The sequence below is a fragment of the Grus americana genome, chromosome 7 (assembly GCF_028858705.1).
Source record: "Grus americana isolate bGruAme1 chromosome 7, bGruAme1.mat, whole genome shotgun sequence".
Lineage (NCBI taxonomy): Eukaryota > Metazoa > Chordata > Aves > Gruiformes > Gruidae > Grus > Grus americana.
The window spans coordinates 14,627,182-14,653,851 of NC_072858.1; the positions used below are offsets into that span (position 1 = coordinate 14,627,182).

General features: G+C 42.0%; 1 protein-coding gene across 4 annotated transcripts in view; it reads right to left on the minus strand.

The window, feature by feature from the left end:
• CNNM2 (cyclin and CBS domain divalent metal cation transport mediator 2) overlaps window positions 1-26,670 on the minus strand; it is a 118,754-nt gene that overhangs the window by 12,511 nt on the left and 79,573 nt on the right. For 3 of the 4 annotated variants that reach the window (XM_054831918.1, XM_054831917.1, XM_054831919.1), the window contains exons 2-4: window positions 10,933-11,076; window positions 3,508-3,645; window positions 1,234-1,403 (exon numbers count right to left, since the gene is read on the minus strand). In XM_054831918.1, the coding sequence (XP_054687893.1) occupies window positions 1,234-1,403; window positions 3,508-3,645; window positions 10,933-11,076 (452 nt within the window). Of the gene's footprint in view, window positions 1-1,233; window positions 1,404-3,266; window positions 3,332-3,507; window positions 3,646-10,932; window positions 11,077-26,670 lie in introns of those variants that run through there. The other variant, XR_008577877.1, reaches the window with a different exon arrangement.

Genomic DNA, 26,670 nt, shown 5'->3' on the forward strand with positions numbered 1-26,670 from the left:
GCATTATAGAGCTAGCACATTGTGTTTGCTAAATATTTATTGATTGAAGAATAGCTCAGAAAGAACTGATTGTTCTTTTGTATTGCCCATGTCCTCCATTTACATCTTTGCAGCATTACCTCATTGAGGAGTATTATCTGGCCTCTGGAGTATTTCAGATTGCAACAATTCAGCACATAAGAAAGAGAAGTTAAAGACCTACCAGTGGCTCCTCAAACTCTTGAGAAAAACGATCCTTTCTTAAAACAGAATTACATTGAATACACAATATCGTATTCCAGTGCTTTCTTAATTGTTTATCACTGACAGTGTTCAAAGTCCCCACCTGTGTCCCCCCCCCTTTTTTAAGGCCACATTAAGGAAGATTTCAAGCCCTGTGTTAAAACTTTAGCTATGATGCTTGTGTTTTTCTAACCAAAACTTACATTCTGCATAGCTGAAATGAATATAAGCACCTTTCCAGCAAAATCTCTCTTAAAGGACCGTTCCTGCTCAAATGATGCCAGATGTAAGCTAAGTTTCTGTGTAAAGTTTTACCTAGCCATTCAAACATTCTGCCAAGTAACAAAACCTGGGAGACATCAGCACTGGAAGCAATCCTGTACAGAACAAGCAGCAAAGAATCCTTCCACACCACCCAGGACTCCCATCTAAAACCCACCCAAATGCAGCGATCTCAATGGCAGGGTGCCCAGGACCCGCAGGAGCTGTGGCAGGAGGTGGCATCAGTTCAGTGGATGGCATGACACCCCCACCAAAACCTGCACTTCAGACTTCAAAACTGCACAGAAAAATGTATTTTCTCTGCACTGTTAAACTCCCCATGCCTCCTTTCGCAAAAGGAAAAAAACGCATTAGAGAAAGCACCCTGCCAAGCTCCTATGACGTGCCATTCTTTGCACCCCTGTTTTCCAAGCAATGCCAGCTGTAGGCAGGGGGATTCCTTTGCATTGCCTATCCTAGTGATACCTAAAGCGTAAGTAACTTTCAACAGATGACTGGAAGTGGGAAGTGCTGTCTACCCTTCACAAGTGGTTTAACTGAGGTTGAAAGCAGCTGAGTGAGCTCTTCAAGGTTGGCAAGGTCATAAAGGAGGCAGAAGCAGTTCCCAGGAGCCATAGCTCCATTCCCACGTTTGAAAGAAGACAAACTTCAACAACTGGAAGAGGTATAGAGAGTGATATGTCAGGAGATGAAGGATTTTGCACATATCGACATAATCATATGTCTGACCTGTAAAATGAGAACAAAGTAGTCGACGGGCTTGTTTCGCTGGTAGAGGTAGTGTTCTGGGGCTTTCTTGTTCTTCTCGTCGTATTTCAGCTCCTGGATGACGTTGGGATGTTTTAGCAGCCTGAGAAGGATCTTCTCTGACATCTGGGATGGACCAAATGCTTCTACTTCTATAACACAAGATACAACTTGGCATTACACCTCATATGCCTAGCAAGAAGTTAGCAATACTCGTTAATAAGCATTTGCCTATAAAAGACACACAGATGCAGAGAGATCCATTATGGAATTGCAGGCTTCCTGTCTTTTGAGACTGTTAGATTTGTATGGGAGGGGGGAAAAAACCAGGAATGCCCCAACTTTTGTTACTGAAGTATTTTTCAAAACAACCAAAAACCATGTCTTCATCTGAAAGGGAAAAGAAAAAGGCAGTCTTGCCCTCTTGAGAGTTCAGAGTCATAGTTGTATAGGCTCATTGGAGAGTTGTATAAATGGAGGAGCTTTACAATTGGGACACAGAGAACCTTTGAATTTGTTTTTTCCTTCCTCAAAAGGTATTCAAGTTACTGCATTTATTGCACTTTAAAAAAAAAAAATCACTACTTGGGGTCTAGAAAGTTGCTCTAGATAGATGTTCTACATCAATCAAAGACACAACTGGGGCTGCCATAGTTCCTATGGGAAGAGTTACTCAAAGTGAGAGACAGTGCAGGTCAGTTCAAACCATGTGGGATTAATGCCTGACACACAGAACACATCCCCTATCCACTTGCTCTTCAGTGTTCCCAACAGGAGCTGTTTGAAGCAGAAAAGCTCATCCTTGTGTGGGAGAGTTAAGCCAGGGACGTCGAGATTTACACATGCAAATTGATAAGCTTTCCTAACACCTCATTTCAGAACAGGACCATCAATGACCCAGTACCTTTCATCTGCTAAAGATACTATTCTCAATTTAGAACAGAGAAACCGAAACTGGAGCTTTATTTAGCAGTGGCTTCACAGACAGATCTGGATTTAAGCTACACAATCCTTTCATCCACAAAACAAGTAGAGAAGCGGCACTGTAAGACTATGTTGAGCAGGTGTTTAGGGAACTCCATCAAGTCTTGTGCCACTACACGAACAACGCCTTGCTTGCTGTTAAATCCGCATCTTCCTGTTGAACTGCTTCCTTTCACCAAGGACATGCTCACGTGCACATGAGCCGTAGGAGTCCAAGCCTTTTAAGGAATTACTGCCCCTCAGCTGAGATGTGATAACCGATCACGTACATGTTTCTTTCAAGTCACAGAGGCAAAATAAAGCATGAAGGCGGACTAGGAGCATATAGGCAGGCAGTTAGTGCATCTTAGAGGAGGGGAAGTACTATTTTCCAACTGGTGCTGGCAAACTTGAGACAAAACAACTTTATCATTTTCAACCCATGAATATATGTTGAACACAGCAGTGAAAGATGCCCGTCTGAAAGGCCTGCATGTGAAAAGTCTTTATATGTCAAAGAGAGACAGCATGAGCAATAGGAAGGTATGTTTTCCACAAGCTCTCTTGTTAACAGGTCTCATCTCTGAGGTGAAAGGACCAGCTTTACGACGAAAGGCAATATCAGCTGCAAGAAACCATTCAAGGCCCTGGCCTCTCTGCCAGACTGCCCACCCAAGGGCTAAAACATCAAGGTGTTCTGGGATGGAGACAACTGTCCTCTGAAACCTGAAGTCATCAACGGAGGTCACACAAGCCAGCCAGAAATCCATTTTAAAAAGTACAGTTCAACCGCCTGCGCAGTCTGCATTAAACGTGTCGGGAGAGTTTTTCACTTGGAGTCAAAAAGTCTCATGGAACAGGTTTAGACTTTCCTGCAAAAAGTCCAGCATCTCTTTCTGGAGAAGGCGCCAGAGTGCAATTACAGTCAGCTGGCCAGTGGTATCGAGTCCTCTTTGGTTTGTTCCCTGAGCTCTTCCTAATGGGGTGTACTTGCTAGTCGTTAATCTGACGGACTCTAGACATGCAGTGCGGCACTTGGCATTCATCCTTACCTTTCAGACCAATTTAAAGTTACTGGTCCACCCCTGGTAAATGTCTCAGAGGGTTCATGCCGACACTGAACACAGGAGAGGAGAGAATTTAAAAAGAAAAACACAACAGTGGCATTATTTGTCACCCCACAATCCAGCCTCCCCTCCCGCCTGCACTGTCCCACCCACCTCACCAGCCTTTGCTGACAAACTGCCTCCAAGGCTCTGGCACGATTGCAAAAAAAGATAACCCCGCACTTGCCTGTTGCCAGGAACCGGTGCATTGCCAGGAGGAGCTGCGGTGATATTTTAACCTTCATCTCGCTGTCTGTCTGCTTGAAGGCAGAGAAGTCCTGCTTCCTGTCCCGATGAGCTACTTTCTTTTTCGTCTTGTTATCAGCTGGGGAAGGGAGGGTGGGAAAAGAAAGGAAGGAAGCGATTTCTGTTAGAACGGGGTCCAACACGAACCGCGCTGGATGGAATCAGGCAGGATGGCCACCCAGAGCACAGGGTGCAGACAGAACTCTCTGCAGTACAGGCAAAGCCCTGCTCATCGGCATGCAGCACAGACCAGAAACAACCAGGGAGCTGTGCTGCGGGCTCATCCGGCCGCGAGCCCCTGTCCTGCAGAGCCAGGCACCCACAGTCTCTGTCACTTCAACAGGGGGAAAGTGTCTGTTTGCAAACATCTAATTGCAGAGCGGCTCTGCATATCACACATAAGATGCGTGTGCATTTCTAGGTGGGGAGGAGGAGTCCTGCTCAGTGTTACAAATGATCAAAAGGTGTTGTTCTACAAGAATATCTGTGATAGCTACTTTTTTTCATATACATTTCTTAGAAATTCCCAGCAAGTACATAGACTAAATATACAATGACTTATTTCTTATGCTGTACCATAGCTTCACTGACTCTTCACAGCTTTGGCAAAATCCACATGCCTTTGGTCAAAGTAACTCCCAATGCCTCGTGAATGCAGTTTCTTTTGTCCAGCCCAAACTTCAGCAAAAGCTGGCAAGGTGTACAGCCTAGAGGTGGGAATCTCTGGCCGCTTTACAGGCTCTGAAGCCAGAATGAAGTACAGAGTAGCTTCAGGAGTTCAGATATGGGAATTTGTCTGCTAGTGATCCTGGACTCCTGTCCTTTATTCAGCTAAACACTTGCCACTCAGTTCATCTGTGTCTTAAAACAGGCTCTGTGGTGGGGAATCCCTATTTGTGAAAGACAACATGAAAGATGGAGTTGCAGAGGCACAAGCAACCCAGCTATTATCATCCACCTGCTAAACTAATCTGCCAAAATGTCTAGGAAACCAGGTAAATGGACAACTATAGGCATGTTAGGGTACGGTATACATCAATTCCAGGGAGAAGAGGTCTCTGCTTGGATAGCAGGGTCTTGCTCTTCTCTGCTGACACAGTGTGTAAGGCAGCATTGGCTGTAAGCAGCAGAATGCCATCAGATAGCTCTGAGCTCCACCATATACTGCAGGAAACCCAAGTCTTGAGGCAACTACTGTGAGTCCCTCAGACTTGAGGTACAGGTCAGGTTCTAGGGCCCTAGTGGGGAAAGATACTGAAAACACTGTACCTACTTGTCTATGAGACCCCTGGTCATTGGTTTAAAATGACTGGACTTTTGAGGGACCCCAGGCACCCTGGGACATTGATTCACTGCAGAGAATTGGGGCAAGCACACAAAGAGGCGTAGGTGAAGCTAACACTGTGAAACCTCATGCATACTCCTAGGTAGCTGTTGCCGCATTTTGGGTAATGCATGCAAAGATGATTGAAGTGATGTACCATAGCAAGGAAGCCACTGAGATCTGGAGTCCTGTAGGTGTCCAAATACATGCTGCAGACTACGGAAGGCTCAGAGCAGCTGAGTTTGTGGCTTGGAAATGCACAATACTGGTAATTAACAGATTCCTAGAAAGATTTTCCCAAGTCACCTAGCCTTTTAGATATGAATGCATTTAGATCCTCAACTTCCCATGGACAAGCCTCCACTATAGGACTATCATAGACTCATCAGCAATACCGTACCAATAGTAACGTATCTACTCTAGGTATCTAAAGCTCATTCTGTAAGCAGTGCAAATGAGAAAATTTGAGATACTTGTTCCCAAGCACATGGAGAAGAACGATGATGACCCATGCCCTTTTTCTTCTTTGAAACCAGAAGCCTCTTACCCTAGTAGTACTTTACCCAGGACCTGGACTACATCAGGGACTGCAGTTTCTCTTCCAAAAGCAGGAATAGAAACCACCCAAGGGAGTGGTTACAGACTAAAAACAATCACTGCCTTAGGAATATAGTACGAGACAGACCTTATCTGTACTTGCAGTTAAAGGAAAGATGGATACCAAAGCAATAAATAGTGAATAGGAGAAAAGTCCCCCAGAAGCTCTCACTAGGGCCTACCTCTTGTAAGGGGTAAGAAGAATAGAAACTGTTTTTTCTGAAAAGCTAAGAGAATGCTATTTTTTTACAATGCTGTGGCTGAGATGCTTTCTCACAAGGAGCTCTGTCATTGCTCTCTTCAGGGAGGCAAAAATCACCATGAGTACAAGCTTCGGCCTTGGAACAGGGAAACATCTCTTCAGTGGGGCATCTCTATATTTCTCCTGTGAATGAGCTGTAACGCTGCAGGCTTCACACTGCACTTCTGGTACCTGAAAATAGGGCCAGCATCACACCATGGGAGGATGCTTTAAATCTTTCTCTCTGCATCAATCATCAAGGTAAGAGACCCAGACTCTGAATCAAATGATGGGTGATTTCAACTCCTCCTACTGTTTCCTTGGCAGCTTGTCCAGAAACCTTTCCCCAAGAAAAACGTTACACAGTGAAAGCAGAGCCATATGGCTTAAAGCCATTATCTTGGCTTATTTTTGTAAGGGATGGTCTTAATTGTTCTTCACTATCCAAGCAACTTCTGAGTTTCTTCTAAGACACAGGAACCAAGTAGTGGATGGTGACAGAAGTAACTGAATCTGGACCGGCTATTTCCTGTTTGTCATTTCTACAGTAAGTGAGACAGAGACCTGGGCACTGAGGTTATCTTGGCATGCTGAAGTGATTGCTGCTTACAGAGTGCTGTGACGCTGTTTGGTTCTGCAACATGAACACTGAGATGCATGAGGGATACCCTCAGTATAACTTTTGGTGAGATATCAACAAATATTGCAACTATCTTCAGCAGGTTCTGGGAGTATTTAGACTCTTCCTTTAAATCAATGGCAGTGAGGCTGACTGTGAGCTCCTGGGCTGACGGACAGAACTCAAGAAGAGGAGGGGTCCAAATACAAGTAAGGTTGTGATCTCTCTTGTAATATCCCTGAACTTCCAGGCTTGATGCAGAACACCACAAATGATTGCATGAATTTCCGTGAAGGAGCCAGCTTGGACTGGAGACAGCTACATAACAGGGAGTTCAAACCTCAGATCACCCGTTCAGTTGGGCGGGCAGGCAGGCAGCAGGCTGACGGGTGCTGCAAATGGACCCAGACAATATTCTGGGAAGGTTCTTGTTCTCTTCCTGTGCTCCTTTTTGTCCTTTTGTGTTTAGGACAGAGTAGACATCTGCAGTGAGCTCCAGACAAGAGAATGAGGATAAAAATATTTTATCAAATGGAAGTGTGGTTCTATCTGGCACACAAGAACTGTACAAGGACAGAGACAAGCAACTGCTTGAGATGTGCATCTATCAGATACTCCAGGAAAAGAAAGTACAATTCCCAGAGGACTAGACTCACTGACCCTGTGCCCATACTCAGTGCCAGGATGCCCAGCCCAAGGCAGTCAGAGGTGATGCCAGAGTCTCACTCCGCACACACCCATGTCCCCCTCTCCCTCATACACCCAGGCTGACAGTCTATGCCCCACACACTGCACAGGTCTTTTTAAGCCTGTGAGTTTGTTTCATTTTAAAAGAAAGGTTTAGGAATTAACTAAGTTAGTTTTGCCAGTTCTTTTTGTCCCTAGCTGGGAAAATCAGGTTGCCCTGTGTCAGCAGGACTAGAGCTGAAGCTCTTTAAACAGCCTAAAATAGCTTCCTGTAAGGATGCAGCTCCTGTAGCCTACCAGTGCTAGACAGAAGGTCAGCAAGTCCACAGTCCTAATAGCCAACAAGGTCAAAGCATAATTTTCTACTGGGTGGCAACCACCTTGGTTTATGTAAAGATTAGATTTCAGCTCCACAGAGCCCTGCTCTCCTGGCATAGGATACTGATGTACACCATGGCAATATCTGTAAGTCGTGCCAGACAAATTGGCATTGCACAATATTTTCTATGTTGCTACGCTTTCACTGCATGACAGTGGAAATACTTATTAGGGCAAACAATTTTTATTCCCGCAGCCCCATGGTTTAAATGGGAGAAGTGATACAGAGTTTACTAGCACATATATTTAACATACCTGTTTTGACAGCTGTCTGGAAATAAGAATGTTCGGGTAAAATGTGGTCTTTCCCTCAGGGAAGTGACTTGCCAAGGCTAAAAAAAAATCACTAGGTGAAAGCTATTGCAGCTGCAGCAGTGCAGCTCTGTCACAAACGTGCCCCATGGCCTGGCACTGACTGACGCTGCAGCGTGGGCTTGCCAGGGGTCATATTCGCTGAGACAGACTGCTGAACCACACATGGGTGAGGACGTAAAAATGCAACGGAAGTTGATGCTTACAACCACACTATTTATCCACAACATGCAGAACACACACACACAAGGGTGCGTTAAGGTATTTTGTTTGTAGAAAAATACCAGATTTTACGTGGGGCAAACCCGCTCTGAATCTGTGTGCGTGAAAACCAGCAGCATTCCAGTTGCACTAAGGGCATGATTAAACTCATCTTCAATTAGAAAGAGCTAAATAAGACAGGCCACCAGTCAAACCTGGGTCAGAACAGCGAACTCCATGTTGCTCAAGCAGACTCTGTGGTTTGAGGCCAATGCAGAACATGCAGCTTTCTCTCTTGGGCCTCCAAGAAGGTTGAGAAATCCTCTCCCACCATGGCGAGGGCCATGGGAGTGCAGGACAGATTCCGGTAGTGCATCAACCATGAAAAAATGCTCCAACTTTCCAATGCTAAGAACCAAACGCACTGACAGCTCTTCATTGTGATGCTGACCGAGACGTAGTCAGAGCCTACCTGTGTCATGACAGAAACCTCTTCTCTCCACCCCACCAGCATCCCCAATAAAAAGTCTCATGCTCAGAAGTACTCAGTCTATCCAGATGTTGATAGCTCAGACATGTTTAACAATATTTCCTGCTCCCATCTTCTTCTCCTTGCTCCCAACATCTTTGCAAGCCATAAGATAGCAATCTGAAGAAATACCACACATTTACTGGGCATACGACCCTCAAGAAATTCAGCTGCAGAGCTTCAGCAGTGAGAGCAGCTTTCAGCAAAAAACTGTAAATATACAATTGCTTCTACCCTAACACAGTTCAAATGGATTTTCATGGAAACTGCAGAAATGCACAGCTCCAACACCAAGGTCAGCTATTTCATCAAATTTCAAGTTTCCATCAAAGCAAAACAAAACATTTTTAAAGCTTCAGAACAAAGATGTAACAAGACTGCCAAAATTTTTCATAAGGTCTACTTTTAAGTAAACACCTAGCATAAAGCAAATCAGTCCAAAGGTTTCAAGTTGGCTTGGTCTGAGCTGAGCAAGCCAGATTGGTCTTATAATGAAAAGCATCAGTGAACTCTAGTACTAGATGGGGTTACTAGCATTGACAAACCGATACTGACATTAAAAACGAGCTGCCTTAAAATATTGTGGACAATAAGGTACCTCCAGTAAACCCAAAGCATGTTCCCATCACTACACCAATTGGAAGTGATTACAGCACATCAATCTGCCCAGATACAAAACCTATCACATTTTCTGTGATCCTCGCAGGTTCTCTGGATTTCTGCTGTCTCACTTGCTGCTAGTTTCCTTCAATCTAAACAGTGGAACGGACTCCAGTGCTTCATAAAGAAACTAGAAGTTCATCTTCATGGTACATAGCAGGAGTCACCCCCCAAAATTTCCTGCATTCTCCAGGAAGCCTGGGAAGTGACGTTTCCCTCCTGTTCTGAACTAGGAATTTTCAACAGTAAGATCTTCCCAGGAAGAAGAGTTTCAAATGAATTCATGTTTACCAGCTCTATTTAGTTAATCTAGGAAGTCTTCAGATAGTAAAATTAAATTCTCGTTTCCTTGCCCTCTAACATGCTATTAATGGTCAAAGCTTTTTTTTGTCCTGAAGAACAACACAGCATGATCTATGTGGATTCTCCTAACAAACAAGGGAAAAAAAAACAGTGAAAAGCATATGCAATGTCTTTTCACTCATAAAAACACAGAAATATCTCAAAGATAGGATCTTCCTGGAGTATAAAAGAAAGTCTGAATTCATCCTGTAAAAGCATTACGTTGTAACTGATTAGCCCAACAATTCATTTGTGAAGGTATGAAAAGAAATCGATACTAACTGGACTTCTGTGATTTGCATAGTAATTCAACTGTTTAGCATATTGTAAAACAGGACTGTGATTTACATGAACCTTTGGGCACATAAATACTAGTAGAATACTGACCAGCTACAGAAAGTAGTTCAGGCAATAACAATGTATTAGGAAAAGTAGAAATATGTCTATCCCACAGTGTAAAGTGCTCATTTGGCATTTGCCTTGGAGGGAGGATAGAAGATGCTTGCATTGGCCTGAAAAAGATGCTGTAGAAACATTCAGATACCTCTCATGAGGAAAGAAAAAGAAAGCAAAGGACAGCTGAAAAGTGTTTAAGATATTTAATATTATTATTTCTGTTGCAATAGAATCTAGAGACATCTTTGTGCTACACGCAAACAGATAGTAAAAAATAGCAACTGCCAACAAGTGATCAAAGCACTGATAAGACAGATGAAGAATGACAGAAAGGAAGTCCCGTATGCACAGGCCAGATTGTGCAGATGGGAAGAAAAGCAAAGACACTTTAGGTAAATGGCCAAAGAACAGACAAACTCTAAACTGGGAAAGAAAAGAGTCCAGATCTCTCAAGTCCCAGGTACTCATTGACCTGCAGCATCATCTCCCTCAACATATGTTAACACAGAAGGAAGGAAGGAGCTGTACTGAGTGACAAAAAGGAGTCATTTAGGACATGCTGGTTTTCAGCCCTGAAGAAGACTTTCCATTCTCAGGTTTTCAGAACAAGTGACAGAGAGAGACTCTAAAGAGACTCCATTCCTCTTCCCTGAGGCATAGTATTTGCCTGCCTTCTTGCTAAAGTACGGTAGTACATGGACTACAGGCCCTTGGGGAGGAGAGAGGTTAGGGGAAAATGTGGGAGGTTGTGAGCACTGTAACAAAAAGGTTTAACAAGCCACTGTGGTGGAGAACAGCTAGCAGGAGACACCAGATTGTTGTAGATGTAAACTTTCTCGATGAAAGGGTCAAATACAGAAATCTGTCCTGTTTCTGAGTTAACACAGCATAAAGGGGTGAGGTGCCCATGCTGCAAAACGAAAAATTACTTTGATCATGTGAGGGACCTGCAGGTCATTTGACTGCTGAGATTTTAAATCAGAAACTTAATATCTCTCAAAACACAGCTATTAAACACAACTGCTGCTGGACAGAGTCTTCCATCTCATCTACAAACAAAGTGCAAATATTTCTACTCACTGTATAGATCTGTTTCATCCAGAATTTCAGACTTGATGATCTCTTCAATCACATCTTCTAAAGTGACAATTCCCAGGACTTCATAAAAAGGATCCCCTTCTCCTTCATTGTTTACTCTTTGTACTATAGCCAGGTGAGACTTGCCTGCAAGGAGACAGATCGGCAATTTAGACATTTTTGAAATTCCTGAAAGATCAGAAGATATAGTACAATTATAGACAAACAGGTATAAATAAAAAGACCAAAAGGCTGGTGTCAGGCTTCATGAAAAAAAAGGCAAAGTTTAACAGATGTTTGAAATCAGAGTCTGATTTCTGAGAAACACATTCCAGGGTCACATAAATCCACCTAACACACTAAAGAAGAATGGCTAAAGAGATCAGTGTTCTCTTTCTAATGTTTTTCCCGGTGAAACTGTGAACCTGAAATTGAATTCATTATATTATCTTGTTGATGGTTGTTCCACTTCTTGTCCCACGCACTGGCAGAGGAAGGCCAGGCTGAAGCCCTCCTTTGCAGCAAGCTCCCATGGATGTTCTCCTCAAGCTTGGAAACAACAGCAACAATGGCCAACCCACAGAAATACGTGGACAGGGTCGAGCTGGGGAGAAGAGGTCAGCCCAACCCATGAGTTTCTCTTTTTTTTCTCCTCCCTCCCTCAAAAATAATTTATTTAGACATGCTCTGTTCAGAGGAAGGGGGTTTATTTAGGAATTAATTAAAATATTGAAAGTGACAGTGTCTGATCAACAAAGAGAAAAGCTAAGATGAGATATACTAGTGGCTCTAAAAATTCCTGAACTGTGCATCATTCACAATATATTCTATAATTCCTAAAGCTCTTTCTGCTAGTAATAATAATAATAATAATAATAATAATAATAATAATAATAATATCATGACCCTTTGAATCAGCTTTGATATCCTTGGCTGCCAGTTTCCCTAGCTGCCACTGAAAGCTGGTCCCTTGTAAAGCTGCATGCTGCTTTTTATGCATTCAAAGGTTCACCAAATACAAGCGGCATCTTGACGTATAAATACAGCAGATATCAATATGCTTTCTGAACTCTCAGGAGGTAAGCAACATTGTCTCACATTCTTCTTTGTGAGTCTCAAAAACGATACTTATCCCCATCCATGGAAGACAACCAAAATAGTTCAACTTTGCTTAGACCCCTTTATAGGCAATAAGGTCTGCATGGTTTAAGATTCAGATTATTAGACTAACAAGCATTCAAACTATTCCAACCCAGACTTACTCATGCTTAAAGAATGAAAATATCCCGAACAAATTAGACGAGGGAGGAAAACTTATCAACTACTGATATAAACATTGCATCAGGTCAAGTCAATTCACTTTGGTAAGTTTTTCACATCTGCTTTCCCAGGGACCCAACATAAGCAGTTAAAAACAAATTCTTGGTGAATGCTGTCTGTCGAAAGTTAAATTCTTTTGCTATTCCCAGCTTGTGATCATTTAAAAGGAATTTTCCAAAGCAGGGTCTAATATTAGACTCAAAATGAAGTTTCCATTCCACTTAGGCGATATTCTCACCAAAGTAACTACTGCATAATCTGATTGTCTTGGAGCTACTCGTTTAGATGCAGATGGACATACTTTAAATACCAACTCCACAGCACTGCTGAGTCTTATCTTGAGGAGACCTTATTCTACAGTGAATTAATAGAAAGATGATTTGTGATTTTAAAGGATCAACATTCATTTTGTACTGAAAGTCTTTCACCGTGCCAGGTTTTATTTCTCTGCATTCCTTGCAAGTCTTCCAGCTCTTTTTACCACTCAGTGAACAGTATATTTTTTTTTAGAAAAGGGTGACTTCATAAAAGAATGAAAGATTTAAGTACTATTATCATTGCTGTTCCCCTGTAATATATTATTCCAATTATATCCTTGAATATTATTATATTGAATAATGATGTTCAAGAAGAACCGTGGCACAAAAAATGTCACACGGACAAACCAAATATTGTAATTTATTTCCCAGCGCCTGCTCAGATATTAGTATATTTGCTTTCAAGTCAAAAGCATAACTCCCTCAAGAACCATTTCTATCAGAGACCAGGGCAGCTCATTTGCACATGCTCATTCAGATGCTAATTCCTGAGGATCACCGTTCTCGCGCATTAGCGGTAAGAGTGCTCAGATCTGTACAAGTTGGTGAAATAAAAAAACCCAGCAAACAACGCTCTGAACTCAGTGTTTCAGCTTTGATCAGAATCACCAAATTACAGCCTTCTCCTCCACTTCTGTACTGCCTATGATATAGCTGAACTAGATGATAAAATTTTACATTGTGGAAAGGACAGTCTTTCTAACAGTGAAGTACTGAACATATCTACAAGCAATGGGAGAGATTTTTGGAAATGGGATTGGGGAAGGACCTGAGGGGATGTAATACCATGGGAAGTTGTGCACGATTTTCAGGCACAAAATCAGTTACACGCCCTTTCCATCGAGGTAGTCCCCACCAAGAATTTAGGATTGCTAAAATATGTTATGCTCTCCCCATTTTAGCAGCCATAGCACTCTGATCTGACCAACAGTACCTAATGTGAGACAAGTGACCAAAATCTGTACCAGCTACTGCTCTCCTATGCAAAGTGGGCTGATAAGGAATTAGTTATGGATGGCTATCAGACATTTTGCACTTTCTACAATGAAAATAAAGGCTAGAAACTTTTTCTTCTGGTTCTGCCATAATCTCTGATTTTTAGGGTTTTTATTTATCACCCAAAGTTTCGAGACCATTGAAACTTGCCATAGCTTCAAATGTCATGTAGCATCCATGTTCAGCTCTATCTTCATTATTAAAACCACATGTTGCAGAGAGTTTATCTGTTGAAAAATAGATAAATTATCCAGACGCAGGTTGACACTAACCTTTCTTCCCTCTTGACTGTCAAGTTTTCCTGTTCCTGACTTTCACGAACCCATCACTTTGCTGGGGTCAGATGAATTTAAGCCAATCTACACAGGCTGCCTCTAAAAGGCTACCTTTTGCTCCCATAGTCTTCTCTTTCCTTTGCATTGGCTCCAACGCTCATGCAGTCACTTGATGGGACAGACCAGATGCAAAAATGACATTTCTTGAGTCTTTGCAAGTTAATTTTGATCCAGATCCAATAATTTGCCAGAAATCATCAGACAGTGGAACAAGCATTGGTGCTGGTGACAGAGGTGTCACAAAGATGCATTCCCGGACTGGCTGCCCTCTCAGACTGCTGCATAGATGACTGCAAAATACCCTCCTCGTATGGAAGTAATCAAGGCAGAAAAGGCTAAAGGAAAAGCCAGAGGAGTGCAAAGACTTCTTTATACATCGTAAAATAGCACAACACAGCATGTGCCCAACTTTAGAAGTGGCCTGTGAGTAAAATAATGACTCCTCTGAGTGTTTTAAATAGAAATTGGCTACAGCTTTATTCAAAGACTGTATCAGGTCACTGGTATTTGTCATACTGTTTTATTCAGCTGAGAAAGAGAGGTTTCAACTGCATTTTCCACTGCTAAGGTCATCCAATACATATCCATCACGGAGCTGAATAAAGTAAACATCCAGGTAAGGAAACCTGGACTGTCTACAGTATTTCTAGGGCTTTGAGAGCAGAACACAAATTAAACAGAGAGAGCAAGCATGCATGGAAATTATATAAATAATTTCTATACTTCACTGATTTTCTGGCCACGGTCTCTAACCACACTACATCTATGACATTAATCTTTCTTTAATCACTTGTTTTAAGTGTTGATACAACAAGATTTAGCAAGCAGGCAGCTCTGCAGCACTGCCAGATCTGATGATAAAGGCAGAAATTACCTGAGTGATGTGTAATAAGCAGCACCAGGAGAGAACTGTGTGCAGTGCTCTGACCCACAACTCCTCTGCGGCCACAGGCAGGCATCATTTGCTTTCTGCCTCAGCTTCCTCCATCTACAGCGATGGTCAGTAACATCAGCAAGTGCCTATGGAGCTTATATGTATACATAGCTTGAGACACAAGCTGTGACAAATGCTAATCTCTCAGTTACATACATGGGCAACTCAAGGACCAAGGAGTTTTGTTAAAAGCAAATCCAGTCTCATCCCATTGCTCAAAATCTTGCCATTCAGCTTGGATTTTGCTCTGTACCGCAACTTCTGATTAATTTATTAAGCTAATTAAGAAACATGAAGATGCTTAGTGAAATCCGCATGAGCCAGTGAACCTAGAATGAGTTCCCAGGAGTCCGTGTGATTGACTGACCACACAGAACAGCACTGGAAGGAATGCTTGAAATACTGATTCTCTTACAGTACCTCAACCATTCCTTGAAAAAGATATGGGAAAAAATTTTTTACCCTTTGATCCTGAGGCATTTATATGTTTACAGCAAGGACCTCAAGAATATTGCCGCGCAGTTCAAGCTAGAGATGAAAGCATTTGACGAAGTTCAACATCTGCTCTGGTCAGTACAGAGGGTCTTGTCTACATGAAGAGTTTTGCCATATGAATAGAGCTGTACCCACTCCACTCTCATATGCCACTTCCCCACAGACACACAGGCAGAAGAAATGGGCTGATGGGAACATTACGAAGTTCAATAAATGCAAATGCAAAGTCATGAACCTGGTACAGAATAACCCCCGTGACCTGGTACTGGGGACTGACTGTCTGGGTCTGCAGAAAAGGACTCCATGGTCCTGGTGGACAAGCTACACGAGTCAGCAGTGTATCCTCACAGCAATGAAAGCCAACTGCATACTGACTACGTTAGTACCTGTGCAGCTAGCAGGTCAAGGGAAGAGATTATTCCCCTCTGTTTGGCACTTGTGAGACCACACCTGGAGTACTGGTGTCCAGTTTGAGGTTCTCCAGTAAAAGAAAGACATTGACAAACTGAAGCAATTCCAGTGAATGGATGCTAAGATGGTCTGGGGCTGGAGCCTACAATGCACAAGGAAAAGCAGAGGGAGCTGCATTGGTTTCTTGCAAAGAAAAGGCTAGAAGGGGGTCTTAAAAGTCTTTATGTACCTCATAGTAGGCTACAGAGAAGACAAAGCTAGATTCTTCTTGGAGCTAGATACTGATGGGACAAGAGGCAATGAACCCAAGTTTAAGAAATGGAAACTCTCCTTAAATAAGGAAAACTTGTTCCTCATGAGGGTGGTCAAACACTGGAACAGAGGCCCAGAGGGGCTGTGAAATCTCCATCTTTGGAAGTATTCAAAACTCTGTGACCTGAGCCAACTTCAAAGGTAGCCTGCTCCAAAGAAGGGGTTGGACCAGATGACCTCCAGAAGTCCCTTCTCAAATTATCCTGTCATTCTAAGAGACTTTGAAGGGAGGCCTGACTGAAATCCCAGCCCAGACTTAATTTCTGACTTTTTATTCCTGAATTTCTGCTTACGAATGGAAAAAAATTGCAAAAGTTTCAGTACATAAGGATGATCCTTATGAGAGCAAGTAAGTTTTACTGATCTGGAATGCCACAATATGGCCTTGTATGTGATCAGAAGTAATAGTAAAATAACACTACTAGCCAGACTACGCTGCAGAAAATTATAGTACTGCTAGCATAGCTTTAAAGCAAAAAAGGGATCTCAGGAAGTAAGTGGTCCAGCAGCAGAGGTGTAACTCAGGGGCTCTGAGCAGTGAGCAACAACCTATGCATGACGTGTATAAGCTTATATCACGAGTAAGCAACTAGAGATGCCTCTGTTTCTGCAGAGGGAGGTTTACAAAGTTAGTAACTGGGAAGATTTGCGTGTGTTATTTCCCCCATGCAAGAAGCAGATCTCACTAAAGGCCCTCAGGTTTTTTTTATTAACAAAAAGTCAGTGCTAAATCAAAGCTATGGTAGACATTTATAAAACAGAAGATTCCTGTTAAGTCATTTTGTGGTAAAACTAGAATCAGGCTAGCCCATTTTTGTTAAAGCCAGTAATCTGAGTACGTTTGCTGTTGGTGATTGCCCTGGAATGTTAAGCTATAACCTGTTTAATATGCCTACAATGACATGCAGAAAAATCCCAGGAGGTGTTTAGCTGCCCTTGAATTTGCTAACTAACAATCTGTGCTTCTGAAAAATCTCCCGGTTTATTCTTATGTGACTGTTTTGGTTTAGACTGATTTCTACAAAGGTAAACAATTTGGTCTGTCAGTGAGATTCACAGGTTCAACAATACATTATGCAAAACAATCAATTTTAAAATGCGTTGTATAATTTAACCATTAAAAACAACTCCCTCCGGAATAGCAATAGCTTGCAAGCAATTATACCTAAGTAACAAGTGTTTTCCTAAATTTCTTTTCTGCAGCACAGTTCAAGGACATTAAATCTCTCTTCTACTAGCAGAAATTTGCATTCATGCTGTTTGCTTTTGCACTTTGATTATTTTCAATGGGGAAATCAGACTGCTACTTTCTCCCCCACCACCACTAACTGGCGTATGCTGCCTTTGGGTTTACAACACAGCACCGTTCACAGAATCAAGAGAAACCCAAAACTTCTGCACAAACATAATCTAGATTTAGACTAGGCTTTTTAGATCCTGCTCTTTTAAGCAGCAAAACACACAATTTTTTAATATATATTTGGGAAGGGAACCCAGGGACTAACATTCATTTAATACAACCCCATGAAACTCATCCAGACCCTCTAGGAAATCAGTGAAAGTATCAGTGCAGCCACAGGGAATACGGTGATTCTTTGCCTTTAAACTGGAGAGTTTACAGTCTGGTACAAACATTAACTAGAAACCACATCAGCCTTCACAGGAAAATAAAAAAAGTAGCACTTTAAATAGATTCTTTGTGTTAAAGCCCATTTTAGTGGGAGGACACCAAAAAAAGGAAAAATTAGGGAGAGTTTCAGAATGACTTCCTGACAGTTAATTGTATTTGTAAGGAATACTTTCCCAAGGGAAATGGCAGAAGCTCAGTTACTTGCAACTTTGAAAACTCAACTGGACAGAGCTCCTAGAAAGGACTCAATAATTCTCTGCTGCCCTGTGGCAGATGGAAGAGAAGCAATGAGCTAACATTTTCCATCTCCAGCAGTCTATCACTCGGTGTAGGCGCTCCAACTCAACTGCTGCTGCCCCCTCTTCAATCCATTCTGGTCAGACCTTGGTGAGAAGCACGCTGTCAAACTTAATTTACTTTGCTGCTGCTTATAAGAGTAAGAGCGTAGCTCTAGAAAGCTGCTACCTGCTTCACCTTTACATGCAACGGAACTGAACCTGGCAACAAACCTGGATCAGAAGCTGAGAAGGTCCATGAGTAAAAGAAATTAGCTGGGAACCAGAAATAACTTCAGAGTAAGGAAAAAGGTCGTTTCAACTCAGAGCTCTGCCATCAAAGTGGAAGTCTTAGAGAAGAATCAGAAGTGAGAACATTTAGGGGAAACTATTACCTGGTGTAGGCGGGCAGCAAGAGTGAAACTAAAGAGCAGTGAGGAAACTTTCAGAAACTCCTTGAACATTAGTAATGATTCCCTTGCCATGGACAGTGTGCCAATGCTTCCCAGTCATGCAGTCCTTATCCGGTAGGGAATTTGGGCTGGATATGGTAGGGACTGGCAATAACCAGAGTTTACAGGGGTGTAAAATGCACACCATTAGCTGGGGTGCTCTCAGTGTTGGCCAGAACATCTGATTTCAGCCAGGTAAATGGACAAACACAAGATGCTTCCCAAAACTGGAGGCTAATGCCCTAGAGAAGTATCCGCTGGACCCAAAGTAGGAGAGGAAGAGATGGAAAATGTAATGCTTGAGAGAAAAAATTCTCCTGAAAGTGACGTGTTTTTTGACACTCCTCTGAGGCTCTAACCCAAGTACAAGATGGTGATATCAGGACACTAGTGGCCTGAGATGAGAAACAGGCTGGAAGTTTAAAAAAAAAAAAACAACAACAAATCAAGGAAGCACTTCAGGGAGCACAGCAAACTAAAGTTGAGAGAAGAGGTGGCAACAATGAGAAGAGAAAATATTGAGTCTGGAGAGAGACCTATCACTATTTTGGCTAATGCAGAACAAAAAATTCAGATAAAATTTAAGGCAAGCAAACAGAATACTGAAGTCATTCTTGGTCACGGTTCAAGTCTTCCACACTAGATTGAAAAGATACTGAAGTGCGACTTATGCCGATGTAATTTCCCCTGTGCCTCCACTTCCCAAGGCAAGTAATGACCTTTTGGAAAGAAGCGTAAGAAATGCATCTCCTTACTGCCTCGCACCTCCACGGCATGGTCAACAAGGATTTTTTCTTACTGTTTAAGGACCCTAAAAAGGAGCCATGCTAATTTTATTACTTCCCTGTTTGTTCAAGATTGTCCCCACTGATTTCAGCATTCCTTCAGGGATGTGGAGCAGGCACCAGCCAGCAAAAATGCAGCCAGCAGAGGGAGCGCAAAACCTTGGGTTTGCTAAACTCAAAGCTCCAGGTCCTTCCGAGACCTCAGCCCAGCAGCGAGCAGATGGAGAGGAGAGGTCCCGGGTTCTGGCATCAGTGGGGTCTGGGTGCTGCCCTGCTGATGATTCCGGGCAGATCTCCTTTGAGAGGTGTATACTTCAGCCTGGGACTCCACAGCAATGACCAACATCTGCCATGGCCTGTTCAGTGTCTCCTTCTGTAGCTTTGCATTGTTATGACTTATGCCCATCCCACCTTCCTCCCTCTCCCCTGCCCCGGGGGGGACAATTTCTTGAGCCCTTCATAAGGGCACAGGAAAGAAACTGTCACCTCATTAGTCTCCTCCATCACTCCACCTGCCCAACAGGCTGCTTCTGCTAACCAACAGTTAATCCACTAAATAAAACCAAGAACATAAAGAAATGTTTATGAGCAACAAAAATAGAAGTTGACCCAAAACAATGATGAACTCGACCGACTTTGATGTGCAGGTAACCAAAACACGACACCAACAGAAACAGCAGCCTTGTTCTGTAACATTGCAGCCAAAAATCTTACTGATCTAATCTTCCCTCTAATCCTGCCTCCCTCAATTCCTAGAACAAACTGAGTTTAATTTGGGGAGCTTCTAGATTTTGGCATCTACGCCAGGAGATTTTAAATCTGACAAAGGTAAAGTACTAGAAGGCACAACAGAAACATGTTTGGACATTAGGAGGAGGTTAGCTGAGGCCAGCATGCTTACATAAGGACCTAAACCGTGCTAAGAGCAAAGTGTATGAGCTGAAAAGGAAGAGCAGCATCTTGGGACTGTGGGTCATGAAAGGAACTAGGGGCTGGATGTCTTTTTTTATTATCATCATACGCTCCTGTAGTTTACTTTTAGTTCACTATTTAAGATATCAATTTAAAAGGATTCTTGTGTTACCAACATCTTAGATCATTAATATTCTATGTTAATGACCTGTTTTACTTCAGGCCATTTATATCACATGCAGTTTGCAATTCCAGCAGCTCAAAACCCCAGCTGGTCAATGGCACTGTCAGATTTTTCAAGCTCAGCGCAAGACTTTCTAGTTTATATTGCAGCAAGAGCTGGGGGAAGCTTAACGAAAAGCTACCCTGTTAACTTTCTGAATTGGTGACAACATCCTTCACCCAGCAGGTTTTATACAACTCCAGAACCACTTACGTGCATGAGCTTTCACAGTGAGTAAAACCACAGGATAAACACGCCTGTAACACAACCAGCGCCAGTGACCTTGACTTTGCACGAGCGCAGGATCAGGGCCATGTGAGCATTCGCGCTCTGACGCTGCACATTTGTTTCTCCAAAACATAACACAGGGTGCACCGACAGACTGATTTCCAATTGCTTCAGCAGAAAATGAAGGATACCGCAGCAATCTGAAGGCACAAAAAATACAACCTTCTCCCACTGGCTTTTTGTTTGGGTCAGGTCCCACGAGGTGTAACGATGCAAGAACGGCTGCCGCAGAACTGTGTTTCACACTGTCAGCAAATTCAATGGGAAGGGAGGGATTATCCTCTGGCTGGAAATTGACTCTTTGAAAGATTAAAGGTATGGCACATCTAAACATAGCAGAGCATCAAGACAGACCTAAAGCCACGGATCAGAGAACCTCAAATACAGCAACCATTTCCAACCTTCTGAGGCTGCCAGAAGCATCTTCACTTTGCTTTGGTGCAATGTTAGCTAGTGGCACAGAGCACAGCTGAATCCTGGACCCAGGCCTCTTCATCAAGAACACGTACAGATCAACAGTTATGGATATGAGGGGGGTTAAAATCATTTAAACCACCCAAAGACATGCTGGAATTGTCTGACACAACAGCAAACGGACAGAAGAGCACCTGTGATTTCAGAACTGGGCATCACAGATACCTAATTGACTGCAGACTGCATTTTTTTTTCCAAAATATTAATACAATAATATATAGAGGGGGAAAAAACCCATGATTTTGCATTTTGCTAAGGAATTAAGTAGATTATCTTGATGACATGTTACTTTAAAAGCCTATCATGCAAAGAGGTCAAAAGAACTAGTTCAAATGCTGACTCAATATCTCCAGGAAAAGGAAAGATTACAGTAAACTGCCCTGTTTGAAAGAGTGACAATACTGATGGTATATTCGAATGCATTCTTAATATTATTGAAGAACAAATGCAGACTGACTGGCTTTGTTCCTAGGAGTTTTCAATTACTCATATATGTAAGATTTTCAAGCGAACTAGTAATACAACATTCTCTTTCAATCCACACAAGGTAAGATTAATTTTCTCAAAAATGGTATTACTGGGTCTGATTTTAGAAATGGAGACTTCAAAGATCAATCTCTATGGCAATTACACTATGAATATTTGTAATTACTGACTTTTTATAAAGCAACTTTTTAAGTTTCCATTTATGAACCACCATCTAATTAGTGTTTCTTTGGCACACCCTGCATAGTCCTCTGGTAGGCTGAGTTTGTCCAGAGCTCTTGAAGGAGGAAGGAAACCTCTCAGATAACACAGCAAAGCCTTCCTCCTTCAGCAACAGCAGCTGGAGACAACTGGAGATAAGGTGAAGAGGTAGCCTTGCCCTTGAGCAACAAGACACTGGAGATAAAATGAAGAGGAGAAAACTAGTCTAAAGCAGGAGACTCTGAATTTGTGAACTTGCCACCACTGGTTTTGCTGTGATGAAGAGTTCCTTTATTCCAGAAGACTAAGGTTCAACAGCATCTATCCAGATCGTCAAGAAAATCAGTTTGGAACTGAGATCACAGGAACTAACAGCAGCTGCCTTTCATAGGTCTACATTACTATTCTTTTAAGCAACTCCTTGATTTATTCCAGGTGAACCTATCCTCAGATTTTACTAAAATATTTTGCTACAGTATTTATTGCAATTTTCCTAACCCAATGACAGAGACATTAAGCATGGCATTAGAGGAAGCAAGACAACAACAAAAAGAATTAGTGGAATAGCTGCTCATTGTTTTATTTTAAAATTCAGGCGAAAATTATTTCAAAGATGGCACATAAATCAGGGTAGCTCAACAGCTTTCCAACTGCTGGGTGTGGATGACAGAGGATGACATGCAAATTACACCTCCATTAAAATATTTTTCAAATTCTTCTTGTCAAATATTTACTGTAAAGTGATGCGATATTTTAGTAATGTAACAGGAATTCTGCCAGGATGGTATTTCTTTCATGATCTCCCTGTTTAGCTCAGGGAAGGTGTAGTGGAGCCAACTCTGTTTTCTTTGGTATTCTGCAGAATTCTCTGTCATTATTTTAGCCCCATCCAAAGTCAATCTCAATGTATTTACTCCCAAATGACCTAAGTACTTAGCTTTAATATCACTGAGTTCTGGGACTTCGTTTATTTTGACAATTCTGCTCCAGAGCAAGCTTTGTGGTATAGCTTCTCATAAGGAATGGGGCTTATTGATCTAAGCAGAACACCTTTTAATTCAGTCTCCTCTGGCAAGGGACAGATCTCTTTCGTCTCTTTAAGACTGTTGACCTTGTTTGTGAATGTGTGTATCAGAGCGCCTCTATGATTTTATCTAAGTCTAGGTTCCCATACTTTTCTACTAACACCATGTAATAGCAATGCATCAAGGTATCTCAGGACAGCAAGAGCTCACAAGGGTCCATTTGAATAATCTGCTATGTAGGGCTACGATCCACTGTCTGATACACCCAACTCCTTCTGCAACACTCTGATGAGAGTTAACGTAAGGCACAACTCCGCTAGTTTGGGAAACAACCTCAGTTACCACGGTTGAACCCACTGGCACAGGTCAAATTAGCTTCTGAGGGCAGAGGGTGAATTAAAACTCAAGCAACCCATACAGCTTTGCCCATACTAAGAGCACTCAGACAGCGCACAATACCAGCATCCCTAAAACTCTCTAACCGCGGAAATGGCCTCAGAGCAATGGTGTCCTATTGTCATGACTTCTGCCTTACATTTGTTTATTTTTAGCTAGGATTAGGCTGAATTCTTCTACATCCCAATAAACACTAAAGTAAACCAGCTCTAACTTCTGCTAGAAAAGACACGGGCAATTAGGTCACGCAATATACGTACGCACACTTCACAGTTATTTTCCGTGACCGCTTGTCAATCCAAACATTCTGGGTATGCCCATACAAAAACATCAGCATGAACCCCAACCAGAAAACCAGTCTACTAGGCTCTGAGGACTTGCCCTTAAATCTTTAGAATAAACAACAGTATTTATCTATCATATTAACAATAGCAGAACGGATGTGTGTCACTGTACGTGGTTCACAGGAGAATCTCCAAGGACTGGGGCATGAGAGAGTTTGGAAAAGCTAAAGACTCACAGCCATATATATACACACACACGTACATATGGGTGTTTTCTTGTTGGGTTTTTTTGTTGTTTTTGTTTTGGTTGTTTTGTGGGGGTTTTTCTTTAAACACATGGGTCTAACATTTTGTATCTTTCCCCACTTCAATACCCTTACTTTCCCCTGTTGATCTCTTACTGCAATAGCAACACATCCACAGCTTTCCCCCCAGACCCTTTCTTGCGGCTCGCAATGCTCTTGGGCTTCTTCCTGCATCTTCTGCCTGTTCAAGAAAGGTCCCTCCACAAATTCAGCCACTGGCCAGGTGATGCTGCCTTCACAGAACAGGTCAGGGCTAAGCTCTCATCTCTACCTCAGAGGAGCAACAGGAAAAGTTTCCTCTCTTACCACACACCATGTTTTCATGAAACTTAGTAGAAACATGGTATTTCTGACTTTTCTAACTCCATGACTTCCAAAGCACTGGAGGACTAGGACAGGTAGGAAAAAAAATAAACAACAAAATGACAAAACCCAAAACAACAAAAAAACCCCAACCAAACAAAAAAAACAACCAGACAAAAAAAAAAACCCTCCACCAAATCCCCCTCCAAGCAACCTCTCCCACAGCAGTAACAGTGCAGACCCCATGCCAGCCCCCCAAATGACAGGAGACTACAAACTTCAAAATACTGCTATGATTTCCACTTGCGTGAAAGAGGCTGTTATTTCTTCACGAGGAAATATAGAAAAAGAAACAAACAAATTTGCTAGAAAGCCATGAATAAAAGTGATTATATAAAACCCTACTTTATACTGCACACAATTTATTTACTCGAAACACTGTGTATTTCCAAGTAGAGCTCAAATACACACTTAGTCTAAATAAGACAGACTATGTATGATCTACTGCTCTGCATCTTTACGCACGCCAGGTTAATACATGCGAAGGTCCCCGTTCTTCCAGGCCTTGCAGAAGCCGGGAGCCCAGCTACGCACACGGCATCGCTGTCCTTACAAGGGTTAGACAAACAGACCAGCAAACCCTGGCGAAAAGGAAATGCATTTTGAGTTCACAGTGGGGCTATCACTTGGCTATTTCTGTAGCGCCTGCATCTAAAAAAAGATCCAGTTCACACAAGTAGCTATTTTACCTTACTGTCCCACAAGAACTAAACGCATTTTTTCCGATTACACTTTCCCACCATAAAATACACGACAAAATGTGACAAATATTTTTAAATATTCCTATGAAAGCATTTTGCTTATATATAGAAACATGAGTATATATGGAAACATACAAAACTCTGTGTTTATATATAGATGTCTCTTCACTGTATAACTAATATTAGTTCATGGAACTGAAGTCACACATGACAAAAAAAATGAATTAAAGTTCCAGTGAGCTTTGCCATAAAGTAGACAAAGCAGAAAAAAAACCCCTCTTGGATTTATGATAATCTCTGTATGAAATGCTGAATGGTAAATTCCCTTGAGAACTTATCTGACACAAGAAATACACAACAAAATAAACAAACCAGGGGACGAGTCCAAGAGGCTCACTGAAGAGACATCTAGTCCACATCATTTTTTTTTTTTCTCCTCCACTCCAGCAAAATCTCTGTCATGAGCCACAAGACAGGCACAAAGAGGTTTTCTTGGGGCCTAAAGCCCATCTCCTGGGGAACAAAAGACCATCAGCTTCACCAAGGTTCAGGGCATTTCAAGCTCTTTCAGAGGAAACATTTGAAGGGACTACCACAACTGCTACTCTTGGGAGAGTGCTCCACACTGTAATTTCTATACAAAAGAAATATACTTTGATAATTACATGAAGGTCATAAAAGTTTTTCGTAAGATTTATTTGCACAAGTCTGAGAGGTTTGAATTTTACTCTCTAATTATTCCTCCATGGTTTGGTGTCCAAAACACCACATTTCTTGCATTTAACCAAAACATCAATGTAAAATTGACTAATCTGTGGTGTTTAAGCTGAGGGAAACAAAACAAGCAGAAAATATGAGACTTTTTTTTAATGGATAAAATTTAAATACTTTTTCCATGCCCCAAGGGGAATTAGTAAAATGGATGAAGAATACCCTCCCACTTTTTTTTTTTTTTTAAGCAAACAACTCTCAATCCCATGTCATCATATTTGTTCAAACACTATTCTAAACCATGAGTTTCCATTCACAGCACTTATACTATAGTACTTAAAACTGTCACAGGAGCCTGTTCTAGCACCCAGCCAAACACACCCCTTCTTGAACACCTTCCCTGACAAGTGCAGAATCCCACTTTTCATGAAAAGGAGTTTTCACCAATAAAGGCCAAGTACTTTTGTAGCAGTTTCCCAATAATTACCATGAATAAAAAGAACTCTTGGATGACCTGGACAATAAATAACTCAAGGGTTTTTTTTCTAAAATACGACAAAGCTACTGAAATAACGGCATACCCAGCCCTGCATCTCAAGGTTATAACCTTGTGCAACGTGCTGGAGTCAACCAGACAAAGCAACCAAGAGATGGGTCTGAATGGGGAAAGGCTGGAGTAGGCACTGTCTGTAGAGCTTAGTGGAAAGCTTCACGCAGTAACTGTGGATAGCAGGAGTGGCAGATGGCTTTCCAGAAATGAAGATTAATTTCTCAGGAACAGAATTTGCCTCCTCTCGATCTTTAAAGGCTGGTGGCATCTCACTTGCTTACTTCCATGGCAACTGGATTCCCTTCTTATCAAAAAGCTGTTCAAGCTAAGCTCTGTCTTCTCTCCTGCCCTGTAACTCCTGTTGCACCAAATACCCAGAAAACCAAATGGGACCAAGGACGAATACATTCAATTGTGCAACTGAAACAGTAAAATTTCAAGGCTTTCTTACAAAAACTTTACAGATCTCTGTCCCACTTCACATCATCATCAGCTTCTTGCTGGCTGAAAATTAGCAACTGTATAATACGTACAGCCACACGATACAAGGGAAGGGTACC